Source organism: Octopus sinensis, linkage group LG7 (assembly GCF_006345805.1).
Source record: "Octopus sinensis linkage group LG7, ASM634580v1, whole genome shotgun sequence".
Lineage (NCBI taxonomy): Eukaryota > Metazoa > Mollusca > Cephalopoda > Octopoda > Octopodidae > Octopus > Octopus sinensis.
Genome location: NC_043003.1, coordinates 107,514,258 through 107,527,702, shown reverse-complemented (window position 1 = coordinate 107,527,702; position 13,445 = coordinate 107,514,258). Strand labels below are relative to the sequence as shown.

Below are 13,445 nucleotides of genomic sequence, written 5' to 3'. Positions count from 1 at the left end.
CTGAAAAGAATTTCCAAAAATTTTTGTAAAATTTTTTTTGAAGAATTTTGTATTTTTTTCTAAATAAGCGGAAAAATACAGACATGATTCGGACAAAAATTTCAAAATATTTCTGTAGTTACAGTTAGGGTTAGGGGATTTAGGATTAGGGTTAGAGTTAGGGTTAATGTTGGGGAAAAAGTCACAGTTGAAGAATTTGGGAGGAAAGGGGGGGAAAATTTAACAATGCCGATTTCTGTTGAAGAGCATAGGCTCGAAATGTAGAAGACTTTCTCACCTTCCCAAGCATTAAACTAATATACTTGTTTGTTGTTTATAATCTTGTCTTCGTCTTTTGTTTTTCAGTAAATTTTAACTATACACACACACACACACATACACACATACTAGCAATGCATCCCAGTGTTGCCCAGGTGTTATGACCTATAGGCACATTGTATTATTTGCTGCTTTCTTATGGGCAGCATCAGCAGGAGGCGCAATGGCTCAGTGGTTAGGGCAGCAAACTCGCGGTCGGAGGATCACGGTTTCGATTCCCAGACTGGGTGTTGTGTATATTTATTGAGCGAAAACACCTAAAGCCCCACAAGGCTCCAGCAGGGGGTGGTGGCGACCCCTGTTGTACTCTTTTGCTCCAACTTTCTCTCACTCTCTCTTCCTGTTTCTTGTCCCTGACTTCCTACACAATCGCTGAGCCTGGATGCGCATTCATCCATCTGTCGATGCTCTCGGTGTCGGGGGTTGACCTGCTTTCTCTTCTGCAGGTCTTACGAATAGCAAAGGACCATGTTTCGGACTTCTCCCACTAGAAACGAAGACCGCTTCGCTCAACAAACAAACAAACAAGCAGCATCAGCACCACTGATATATAGTTAATGGCATAATGGAAGTTACTGTTTCTTTAAAAGTGAAGGGGGAGGGTACAATTTGCATGGGTTTGCAAGTGCTTTCTGTTCTTAAGAAGGATCACAAACTATGTATTCTTTCATCGTATAAAAGGGAGTTAATATGATTTTGTCCAGAAATCACATTTTCAAAATTTTAATTTTCCCACCATCCTCCCTGCAATTTCTTAATTTGTAACTTTTTTTAACTTTTTTTTTGTTATCTATGTAGAAAAATAGAGATTACGAATCTAGGAAATATAATTAGACTAGCAGAGATACCCGGCGTTGCCCGTGTTACATGCAATTGAAGAATTAGACTTTTCTGTTATATTTTTGTAATGAACTGGAATACCTGTGTTTCGAATTTCATCAAAATTGCAGATGAGGGTTCTTTTCCTCTGTATACCCCCTAAAAAAATTGTAATCGTGCCACATGTATCCCATACTACTGATTTTTATGTGCATATTCCAAAATTCCAGTCTTATAGAACCATTTTTTACCTATGGACCTCATTGGTTACTGTTTTACTCTGACAGACCACATAGCCATCTGATGCTTAAGAACTAGTTCTATAGATATTTCTTTCAAAATTCTTATTTTGTTCTTCACACATTAACTTGTATGGGTTGGATGATATAAAATGTTAGAAAAAGAAACACAGCAGTTTCTTTTGATAAATACATCTAAAGCAAAATTTTTCATGGACCCTTAAAGTACTACCGTGCATCCCCAATTTACTACTTTGCTTGCAGGTATCCCCAAAAATCTTATATGGACCCCAGTTGAGAACCATAGCTCTAATTAGTTGCTGGACCTATTTGAAATAGTCAAATCATTCTTCATCTTATCTTTAAATAAGGATACATTTTATGATGTTGTTTCAAATACTTTTAAAAAGATAAAATGGTCAGGAATATCTTGGATGATATACCTGCTCACTTAGTGTGGACCTGGAGTCAAACAACACCTGCAGACCAAAATTGCAAAATGTATACAAAATTTGAAGCGACTAAAGTGGCTCGAACATTCTAGTTGCTCACACTTTTCATGTTTCTATATTATATTTCAATTCCTATAAATCACTAATCCTCTTCAAGGACTATTCTTCCATTGATGTACAAATCTTTTGCTGAGTTTAAACGTTATTTGTAACTTACCCTCAACCATGATGCCACAGCCCTGTGACAGTAACAGGATATAAGTCAGCAAGTTTTGAGAAGACACCATTCTAGAATTGGTTGAAGAAGATGAACTAAATGCTCTTGTACGAGTAGAATGCAGTTCCTAATAAGTGGGATCCAAGTGAATGCGTGAGTCTAGTGCAGGATCTCAAACAGCTTTTAAGCTGGATATATTTTCTGACTTAGAAAAATGGGATTCAGCTACAGGGAAACTATCTTAATAATGTGAAGAGTGTGTAGTAGAGAGGAGAGATTTAAGCCATTAGGATTGAAACTCACCCTACTAGTTATAAGTTCAAACCATCCAGATCTGTCCTCTCACACCTACCCTAGAATCTTATTCTAAAAATAAACAATTCTATAAAAATCTCAACCAATTCAAAATAATGTAAGCAAATAAGCATTACATTTGACAGAGTTATCTCTATGTTACGAGTTAAGAGAACATAAAGGCTTTGTTTGGGCTGTTCATCAGTAATAATGATTCTATATTATATCATGTTGTATTTTTATCCAAAATTATAGGGAAGATAACTTAACAAAGTTAAGAGTACATAATAGCCATGAGCAGACATTGAAGATTGTAGGGAATCTAATAGTTTTTGTGCTGTTCAAGAGTAATAATGATTCAGAATTGTCGTTCAGACTGAGTAGCTGCAATGTAGTATTGTTAAACAAGTTTATGATTTCAAGACATTAGAAGCATAGGATGATTTAAGATTTCTAACCATGGAATATAAACTAATCTGTGGGTAAGAGGTGAAGTTATATCTAGATAAGTTAAGGTAGAGTGTAAGGTGAGGACATCTCAGGGTGTAATTAGAAGTTAAATTAGGAAGAAATGAGGATAATATAGGAGCAGCCTAACAGGCACATTTCAATCTAGGTGAGATAAAGAAGTTCAGATATCCCCCACACAGATAAAGGTTTTACTAAAGAGCAGCTGTACTTCTACTGGAAACTAACTATGCTTCTATACAGAGTTAGACTTAAAAGTTAATTTATAAATAAAAATATAACAACTTTATTTTAAACTTTATACAAATGTTTGATACAGTAAATTAGAGCAGCAAATTTATCATTATTTTTAAAGTGAGATCTCCACATGAATTCTGTTAAAAATGATTGAAATAAGAATGTCTTATGTTTTCTTTGAAAATGTATTTTTACTCTCTGCCACATTCTGTCTATATTTCTGATGTAGATTTCTGTATCTTCTGGATCATTGTAATCTACATATTCATGAGTATATATACCTTGTTGGATCTGGTCAATTTGAAGAGGTTCAGTCCAAATATCAGACACAATATGGGTACCTATAAAAAAAAGAACTGCAATGTATCTTTATAATCATAGATTATAAGGTTGCAATAACGAGAGTGTGATATATTTTCTTAGAGTACAAAAATGACAAACTGATGATGAAGATTCAAATCTTGGTCATGAATTCTGCTTGCTAAACACTTACCACTTCACAAAGAATGGGTAAAAAAATATTAAAATATGTATGACTAAAATGAAGTGCTTAAAAATGTGAGCATAGCAAACTGTTTCAATATTTTAAAAAGGTGTTGTATACCCAATCAGACTTCATTTTAACCATTTCTCTTAAACTGGCTGTCATTCATTCTATTTGTTGTCTCTTCAAGACCTTCTCAATTAGAATAGTTAAATTTAGGGCATTCTATATATGGAATTAGATGTTTATTTTTAATTTATAAGGCGTAGGAGTGGCTGTGTGGTAAGTAGCTTGCTTACCAACCACATGGTTCCGGGTTCAGTCCCACTGCGTGGCACCTTGGGCAAGTGTCTTCTACTATAGCCTCGGGCCAACCAAAGCCTTGTGAGTGGATTTGGTAGATGGAAACTGAAAGAAGCCCGTCATATATATATGTAAAAGAGACCGAAAGAATTAGTACTAGGCTTACAAAGAATAAGCCCTGGGGTCGATTTTCTCGACTAAAGGCGGTGCTCCAGCATGGCCACAGTCAAATGACTGAAACAAGTAAAAGGAAAAAAAAAGAAAGTACTAAAGCTTGGACAATACTGTGATATTTGACTCCCTAAAAGTTTGTTGTATTATGTAATGTTCAATATTTAATAAAATGTTGTTTAATGGATCTATTCTCAAAAGTGTTCCAGATGTGACCATCTTGTTCTTTTGTAAATTAATGTACTATGGATTATTTTTTAAACAGTGAGTTGTGATATGATAGATACTAGGTTGTTATTTCTTGCAGGTCAAATGACCATATAGGAATTCTCTCTTTATCACATCGTATAAACTAGTTCAAATGCAGGTGAAAAAAAAATGGGATTATCATAGCTGGAATACCATTAACTACATGTCTACTTCAACAGGTGGAACCTGGAGCTAAACAACAACAACCTAACTTTGCATTTACTGCATTTGTTGCTGCCATTCATTTTCAACTAACAATTCTTTCAGACTGATTGAAGTCATGTTATTATGAGATGATAATATAATATTAACCTCTTGCTAATAATAAGACATAAATCCCTTACTTGAAAACAGGTAAGTGTTAGCTGCAGAAAGGGCATCCCACAATAAAACATTCAATATGTAACTGTCAACCCAAGCCAGCATGGAAAAATGGGTGTAAAATGATTGAATCAACATTTAATGTCCATTTTCCATGCTGGCAATGGTTTGAACATCATCATCATCGTTTAATGTCCGCTTTCCATGCTAGCATGGGTTGGACGAATGAGCAAGGGCTGGCAAACCAGATGGCTGCACCAGACTTCAATCTTGATCTGGCAGAATTTCTACAGCTGGATGCCCTTCCTAATGCCAACCACTCCGAGAGTGTAGTGGGTGCTTTTACGTGCCACCAGCACGGGGCCAGTCAGGCGGTACTGGCAACGACCTCACCCGAATCTTTTACACATGCCACCGGTACAGGTGCCAGTAAGGCGATGCTGGTAACGATCACGCTCGAATGGTGTTTTTTACATGCCACCAGCACAGAAGCCAGATAGTCGCTCTGGCAACGATCACGCTTGGATGGTGCTCTTAATACCCTATTAGCACAGGGCTCGAGTGCCAACAGAATCCAATGAGCTGCAGGGCTGCATCAAGCTCCAATGTCAGTTCTAGTATGATTTCTATGGCTTGATGCCCTTCTATGGCTTGATGCCCTTACAAAGTGTACAAGGTGCTTTTTTCATGGTGCTGGCACTAATGAGGTTACCAAGTAACTTATAAGACAGAGAAAAAAGAAAGAGATGCCTCAAATGAGTGAGAATGCATTTGAGAGAGGAGGTGGCTTTATGCCAAGTATTGAAAGGCTAAAGTATCATAGAAGAACAAGCACAGGTGTCTCACTAGTGATGGGATAAAGATGGTGGTGATGAGGTGCCAGAGCATATTTTCAAGCCACAAGAAGGTGAGAACAGGAGAGAATACAGATTAAAATACACTACAAAAATGAATTCTTCAAAAAGGAATAACAGAATAATGGTAGGCTCTGTTCTAAAACACACACACACACACACACACACACATACAAACATCATAAAACAAAAACAAATTTCATTACTAGGTATCTGAAAATATAATTTTTCTGATAAGATCATCTAAAGATAACTTCAGGTTGAGAGCCATTCATGTTATGAGTAGGTAGACTGATTCTGTCACTTGGTTTAACACACACCCAGTCCATTGGTACCATTAGCAGATTCCACCATTTTGGACAATTAGGCCAGGTCATCAGATTGAGGATGGTGGAAGGAACTTATTCTATAAAAAATTAACTCTTACTCCTGTGACTAAGCCATAAAATAATTAAGTGAATAAACATACTTAACAATTAATCTACTGTTGCATGCAAGTTGTATATTATGTATGATATGGATATGTGATTAAGAAGTTCAGTTCCCAACTGTACGGTTTCAACCTCAGACCCACTGTGTGACACCTTGAGCAAGTGTCTTCTACCACTGTCCCAGGCTGATCAAAGCTCTGGACTGTAGAAGATGAAAACTGAAAGAAGGCCTTCACATATGTGTATTTGAGTTGGTTATGTCGCCCGCCCTGTTTTAAAATCGTGCTATAGTTGTAAATGAGCATATCTGTCATAAAGTGATGCTGTTCCTTTCCAGTCTTCTGTAAAAAGAAAACATGCCTGACCATGGGAAATATCACCTTCCTTGGAAACAGCTGAGGGTTGGCAACGAGTATGGCATCCAGCTGTAGAAAAAAAAATTACCTCAACAAATTCCAGGCAAATATGGAAGAGTACATGTCAATATGAAAACACAAACGATGAACTCCATCGAGTTGAGATATATATGTCTGCATTCTTTTTCTTGCGGACATGTCACAAAAGTGTGTATTCCAGATGAAACTGTATTTTCTGACGCCTAATTAGAATAACTTATAAATGAAGTAAAGACTACATTAGCTTAGCTAATGTCATTTTAATCCTTTTAACAGGTAAAGAACAGAGGGTGTTTCAGTTTCATTGGACCTCCCCATTGAAGCATAGACATGTCTTTATACATTTATTAATGACTGATGACAATATTAAAAAAACAGAAGTATATATGATTCAGAAAAAATTTTATTTATATATATATATATAGGCATGGCTGTGTGGTAAGAACTTTGCAATGCAATCAAATGGTTCCAGGTTCAGTCTCATTGCATAGCACCACCATCATCTGCTATAGCGTTGGGCCTAACAAAGCCTTGTGAGTGGATTTGGCAAATGGAAACTAAAAAAAGCCCATGTATATATATAATAAATTGATCCAAGGATATCCATTTCCTCATTCTATGGCTGTCTGCCAAGATGGTAATTTCTTTGCTCGAGCCCGATTTCTGTTCTACTTGTTATTTTTCCAGTGATTAGGGGTTTTCTTAGAGGATTTTTTGACCCTGATTTTCACAACATTGCAGGCACAAAATGTGCACTATTATGATAATAAAATTTTGGATTTACCATTTATAGGCTTTTGCTAATTGACCACCTATATTATTGTTGCTATTATTCATTTTACCAATGATAATAATTAATAATAATATCTATATAAATATTTTTGAATGTTTATTCATTTTATAAATATATATATATGTGAAGACCTGTTGTGAGAGGCAGAGTGCAGTGGAGTGTTGACCACTTGTGAACCTGTTGAGGCAGTGTGTGACACTTGTGGAGACCTGTTGAGGCAAGTGTGTGACACTTGTGAAGACCTGTTGAGGCAAGTGAAAATCAAATCAATCCAAATCAAAATAGATGAACATCAATGGAATTTGTATCTTTGTGGTTCCAGTACCGGTGGCACACAAGAAAACCATCCGAACGTGGCCGTAGCCAGTACCGCATCGACTGGCCTCCGTGCTGTGGGCACAACAAACACCATCTGATCGTGGCCGTTCGCCAGCCTCATCTAGCACCTGTGTCGGTGGCACATAAAAACACCATCCGAAGACCCGGCGACGTAGTCAGTCCACCTATGCATACCTTCCTACTTATGACACTTGTGAAGACCTGTTGAGGCAAGTGTGTGACACCTACTTATGACACTTGTGAAGACCTGTTGAGGCAAGTGTGTGACACCTACTTATGACACTTGTGAAGACCTGTTGAGGCAAGTGTGTGACACTTGTGTAGACCTGTTGAGGCAAGTGAAAATCAAATCAAATCAAATCAAACCAAATCAAAATAGATGAACATCAATGGAATTTGTATCTTTGTGGTACCAGTACCGTTGGCACACAAGAAAACCATCCGAACGTGGCCGTAGCCAGTACCGCATCGACTGGCCTCTGTGACGTGGGCACATAACAAACCCATCCGATCGTGGCCGTTCGCCAGCCTCATCTGGCACCTGTGTCGGTGGCACATAAAAACACCAACCGAAGACCCGGCAAGACTAGTCAGGCCATAACCCGTGGCCCCTACCTGGGACGTAGTCAGTCCACCTGTGCATACCTTCCTTCTTGTGACACTTGTGAAGACCTGTTGAGGCAAGTGAAAATCAAATCAAAACAAATCAAAATAGATGAACATCAATGGAATTTGTATCTTTCTGGTACCAGTGCCGGTGGCACACAAGAAAATCATCCGAACGTGGCCGTAGCCAGTACCGCATAGACTGGCCTCCGTGCTTTGGGACGTAACAAACACCATCCGATCGTGGCCGTCCGCCAGCCTCATCTGGCACCTGTGTCGGTGGCACATAAAAACACCATCCGAGCGTGGCCGTCTGCCAGCCTCGTCTGGCACCTGTGTCGGTGGCACATAAAAACACCATCCGAGCGTGGCCGTTCGCCAGCCTCGTCTGGCACCTGTGTCGGTGGCACATAAAATCACCCACTACACTCTCGGAGTGGTTGGCGTTAGGAAGGGCATCCAGCTGTAGAAACACTGCCAGATCTGACTGGCCTGGTGCAGCCTTCGGGCTCCCCAGACCCCAGTTGAACCGTCCAACCCATGCTAGCATGGAAAACGGACGCTAAATGATGATGATGATGATGATGATATATATATATATGTATCTGAGGCAATGCCAGGTCATTAGTGTCACTTGGGCTCATCACAGATTTCACATAAGACACCTGTATAAAAGAAGGTAAGAGACATAATGCACACCGCATACTTCTATGTGCACTGATAATTTAACAATAAGACAGAAATGTAGTTGAAAACATTGAATTTGAATTACTTTTAATTTTTACGATTATAGATAACAACTCAGGCTTTAACATCTGAGCCCAAGTCAGGAGCGTATGAACAATGTCAACAGAATGTCTGCTATGTATATCTTTTGACACAGGGCACCTCTAAGATGACCACCAGACACCGAATGAAAATAAATGAAATGCAACCAGGCTCAATAAAAGGAACCTGAGTTATTGGCTGTAATTACATACTTGAAGTCAGTCTTGGCGAGTGCCAGAGTCGCCACTGATATATATATATATATACACATATATACAGTTGCGGCCAAAATGTTCAGAACGGCATTGTTTTCGTCAGAAAAGTAGGTATAAGTTTTTATCAAAGTTGTTTTATATTCTATAATTTTCATAGACAATAAATGCGATATTATTTGTTATTGTCTGAGATTTTGGTGTAATTTGAGAGGACAATACAAAAGCTATGGATGATGTAGTGATTTACTGCAAAACCCATGGCGGCCAAAATGATCAGAACGGTTGCTTTTACTCCGTGTTTTAGTATATTTAACCGGCGAACTCTAATGTTTTGAATTTGTTTACGTGACGGTTCGTTTACTAAATATTAGTAAGAATATCTGCAGTGTACTTTGTTAATATAATGCCACTTACTCCGTTACCAATTCGTCAGCAGATTATTAAGCTTCGAAAGAAGGATAATTTAAGTATTGGGTCTATTGCAACGATTGTTAACAAGTCAAAAAGTGTTGTTCACGGTATTCTTAAGGTCTACGATGATTGTAGTTCGTGTGAAGCAAGAAGGTCTACAGGTAGGCCAAGAAAACAACCAAGAGAGAAGATCGTGCTATGGTAAAATTGGTTAAAAAGGACAGATTTAAAACTGCTGCTGCTGTTTCTCAGGAAATGAGCATTGTACTGAAGAAAACTTTATCTCGAAAAACTGTGTGTCGTCGTTTAGTTGAACATGGCCTACAAGCAAGAGCACCTGCAAGTAAAGCCACTGATCAGGTCCAAGAATAAAAAGTGTCATCTTAACTTTGCAACCGAACATGTGTTGTGGTCTCAAGAAAAATGGCAAACGGTGCATTTCAGTGATGAATCTAAGTTTATGTTATTTGGCTCAGATGGGAAAAGGTACGTTCGTCGAAAAGTAGGTGAAAAATTGTCGCCTAAATGCCTTAAGACTAGTGTTAAATTCGGTGAAGGAAGTGTCATGGTTTGGGGGATGATATCTGGAGATGGTGTGGGGCCCTTTGGTGCAATTACATGGAATGGTAAATGCAGGAGTTTATAAACAACTTGTAAAAGATCATGCCTTGCCTGTGCTGAGAAATTCAACTAAACGACCACCCATATTCATGCAGGACAATGCCCCATGTCACATGGCTAAGGTGATCATGAACTTCCTCAAGGCTGAAAAGGTTATTGTTATGGATTGGCCTGCTCAAAGCCCAGATCTCAATCCTATTGAAAATGTGTGGAATATTCTAGGAGAACGTTCGAAAGCCAGAAATCCTAAAACAACCGAGGAATTATGGAATGCCCTTCAGGAAGAGTGGAATAAGATCACCCAGCAAGAAATCGAAAATTTAATTTCTTCATGCAGTCGAAGATGTTAAAGTGTGATTGAAGCTAAAGGGCTTCACACTAAATATTAAATAATTCCAGTATTCTCAGTCCTTTTGATTATTTTGTTATATTTTCAACCGTTCTGATCATTTTGGCCGCCATGGGTTTTGCAGTAAATCACTAAATCATCCATAAGTTTTGTATTATCCTATCTAATTACACCAAAATCATCTCAGACAATAACAAATAATATCGTATTTATTGTCTGTGAAAATTATAGAATATAAAACAACTTTGATAAAAACTTATACCTACTTTTCTGATGAAAACAATGCCGTTCTGAACATTTTGGCCACAACTGTATATACAGGGTGCTGTGAATAGATTGTCACCTAAATAACGCAAAAATGAAAATAACACTGACATTTCATTCGTTTACTAAAATTACATAAAAATATCTTGAAATACTAAAGAGTAGATTTATTCAATAAAATTGCCATTGGCATCAATCACGACCTCCAGACAACTTCAGAATCTCCAGCAACTCTTCTGGACAGTCTCCTTGTTTAAGTTGGTGAATGCTGCCTTGTTGATCTCTCACTAAACTGCTCCCCACACATAATAATCAGGTGCAGTCTGGAGAGTTAGGTGGCCAGATGTTAGGGGTGATGTGGTTGCAGAAATTGTCTGACAGCCATAACTGGATTCTCCTGCTTGTGTGGCATGGTTCAGAGTCCTGTTGCCAGACATAGGGTATTCCAGCAACCAGCCTCTTGATCCAGGGCAGCACTACCTCCTCCAGGCACTTGATGTAGTCCCCTATGTTGAATCTGAGGTTGTGTGGGAAGATGGAGACATAACGTCACCACCACTAGTGATCACTCCAAACAACATGATGTTGACTGGACGTTTGATTTTTATCACTCTTGGTACATGTCCTCAGAATGACACCTAAACACTCTGAAATGTTCATATTGGAGCTTCTGGCACAAATTCCAAACAGCACAGCGTGTCATTTCCAAGTTTCTAGCAAAGTGAATTGAGTCATGGTGTTTTTCTCACGGACGGTGCCCCTACTGTGTAGTCGACAAAACCAAAAACAATGCCCAAAATTAAAAATATAAAATGGCGACAATTTACACGTCACACCCTGTATATGTGTGTGTGTGTGTGTGTGAGTGTGTGTCCCGCCACCGTTTTATAACCGGTGTTGATGTGTTTATGTTCCTGTAACTTAGCGGTTCGACAAAAGATATCGATAGAATAAGTATCAGGCTTTAAAAAAAAAGTACTGGAGTCGATTCATTCACTAAAAATTCTTCAGGGCAGTGTCCTAGCATGACTACAGTCTAATGAAAGAAACGAGTAAAAAATTTCTAAATAGTAACTATTGTTAGATGCTTAATTTCTTCAATTTCTTTGAAATGCAATTTTGCTATTTTGGATTCTTCACAAGACATAAGTGCAGGCATGGCTGTGTGGCTAAGAAACTCTCATTGCAATCACATGGTTTCGAGCTCAGTATCACTGCACAGCACTTTGGACAAGCCTTTTCAACTATAGCCTTGGATAGACCACCGCCCTGTGAGTGAATCTGGTGGACTAAAACTGTATGTAAACCAGTCATATATGTGTTTGTTTTCCCACAAAGCCGCTTGACAACTGTGTTGGTTTATTTATGTCCCCGTAACTAGACTGGTCGTCGAAAAGAGACCTATAGAATCAGTACTAGATTATAAAAAAAAACGATGTACTGGGTCGATTTGTTCGACTAAACTCTTCAAAGAAGTACCCCAGCACAGCCGCAGTCCAATGAATGAAACGAGTAAAATATAAGAAAAAAAAACTGACACTTCAAGTTGAAAAGTCCGGTTAATTTCTCGTGTTATGTAGCTGCTGTCAACCGAAGCTAAGTGTATATTTCTTTATTAGCTAACATGTCGCTGGTGGAAAGATCCTCCACAAGTGCTTATTATTGTTTCGACTACAGTAAATATAATTTTAAATTTGGTAATAAACGAAAAATTCAGTCGCAACTCTATCAGTAATTTCTGAGAGCGAGAGGCATATTAAGAATGTCATATTAAGAAATGTCATTAAAAGCCAAAATGGAGTAAATAAATAAACCCGCGAGAAAACAGGTTGTCTCAAGTCCCCTGGAGGGCGGGGCTGTGAGGATGGAAAAGCGTGTGAACAAATCGTCATGTTTAATAAAATTGTTATTTCTACTGTGCGTTTTGCGTTTTGAATCTGTCCAACAACATAGCGAAGTAAATAAATTTTATTGTTTGAAACACTATTCTGTCTTAGCTAATAAATAAAAAAGGGATTTCACAAATATTTTGAAGGAGTCTGGTAAGCGTCTGTTGGAAGATAGCAAAGATAAAAGAAAACCACAGATTATATTTATCCATACCTGGTAAAATCCATCGGATAATTGCAGCTTCGAAAGCGTCTTTATTTTGATGCTCAATAGGCACCAGAAAACATTTGTCAGTTCCACGTTCGATTCCACCAAAAACACAGAATCTTTTCATATGCTTCTTTTCATTGGGTGTAGGTTTGAAATGTGTGGTCACATCTATCTCAACAACTTTTGGTTCACCTGACTGTAAATCGAACCCGCCAATCTCGGGTGGGTAGGCACCTAATTCAGTCGGGTGGTCTTCCAGGAACCGTTCTAGTAGTTCTCGGATGAGACAAAACAGGTCAATTGTTGATTTCTTACTTACGGTACTCTCATGGGCAATCTCAGAATGGAAATATTCCCTTGACCACATATACATAAGCCATATGAATGTTGTCAGCGACAGGCGGCTATTCTCGAAAAAGGATCCTTTGCGGATTGATCTACAGTAGTTATGCTTTGGGCATCTCCATCGTTTTCCATCTATACCCTTCTGGTAACCGTTGACTGTACACGGGTTCCCGCAAGTGGGACACACAACAGAATTGCTTATAAGTTCATATTTCGCCAGCCATGTAATTGCTTTTTCATTCGTAGAAGTTTGTTGAAAGAGATCACAAAATGTCCATGTCTCTTGCTTAATTTTTTCGTCATCAATAATGTCTGAGCTTATTATTTTGGGGCTTGGTTGTCTTCGGCGTGACATTATGTGAGGAATTAACAAAAAGAAAAT

At 38.3% G+C, this 13,445-nt stretch overlaps 1 protein-coding gene across 5 annotated transcripts in view; it reads right to left on the bottom strand.

The window, feature by feature from the left end:
- The window catches only part of LOC115214512, a 30,444-nt gene that overhangs the window by 16,708 nt on the left and 291 nt on the right, over positions 1–13,445 (bottom strand). For 2 of the 5 annotated variants that reach the window (XM_036505081.1, XM_036505084.1), the window contains exons 1-2: positions 12,722–13,445; positions 3,326–3,385 (exon numbers count right to left, since the gene is read on the bottom strand). The exon at positions 12,722–13,445 is cut by the window's right edge. In XM_036505081.1, the coding sequence (XP_036360974.1) occupies positions 3,326–3,385; positions 12,722–13,418 (757 nt within the window). In that variant the 5' untranslated portion in view covers positions 13,419–13,445. Of the gene's footprint in view, positions 1–3,069; positions 3,386–6,217; positions 6,283–12,721 lie in introns of those variants that run through there. The other 3 variants (XM_036505082.1, XM_029783710.2, XM_036505083.1) reach the window with 3 other exon arrangements.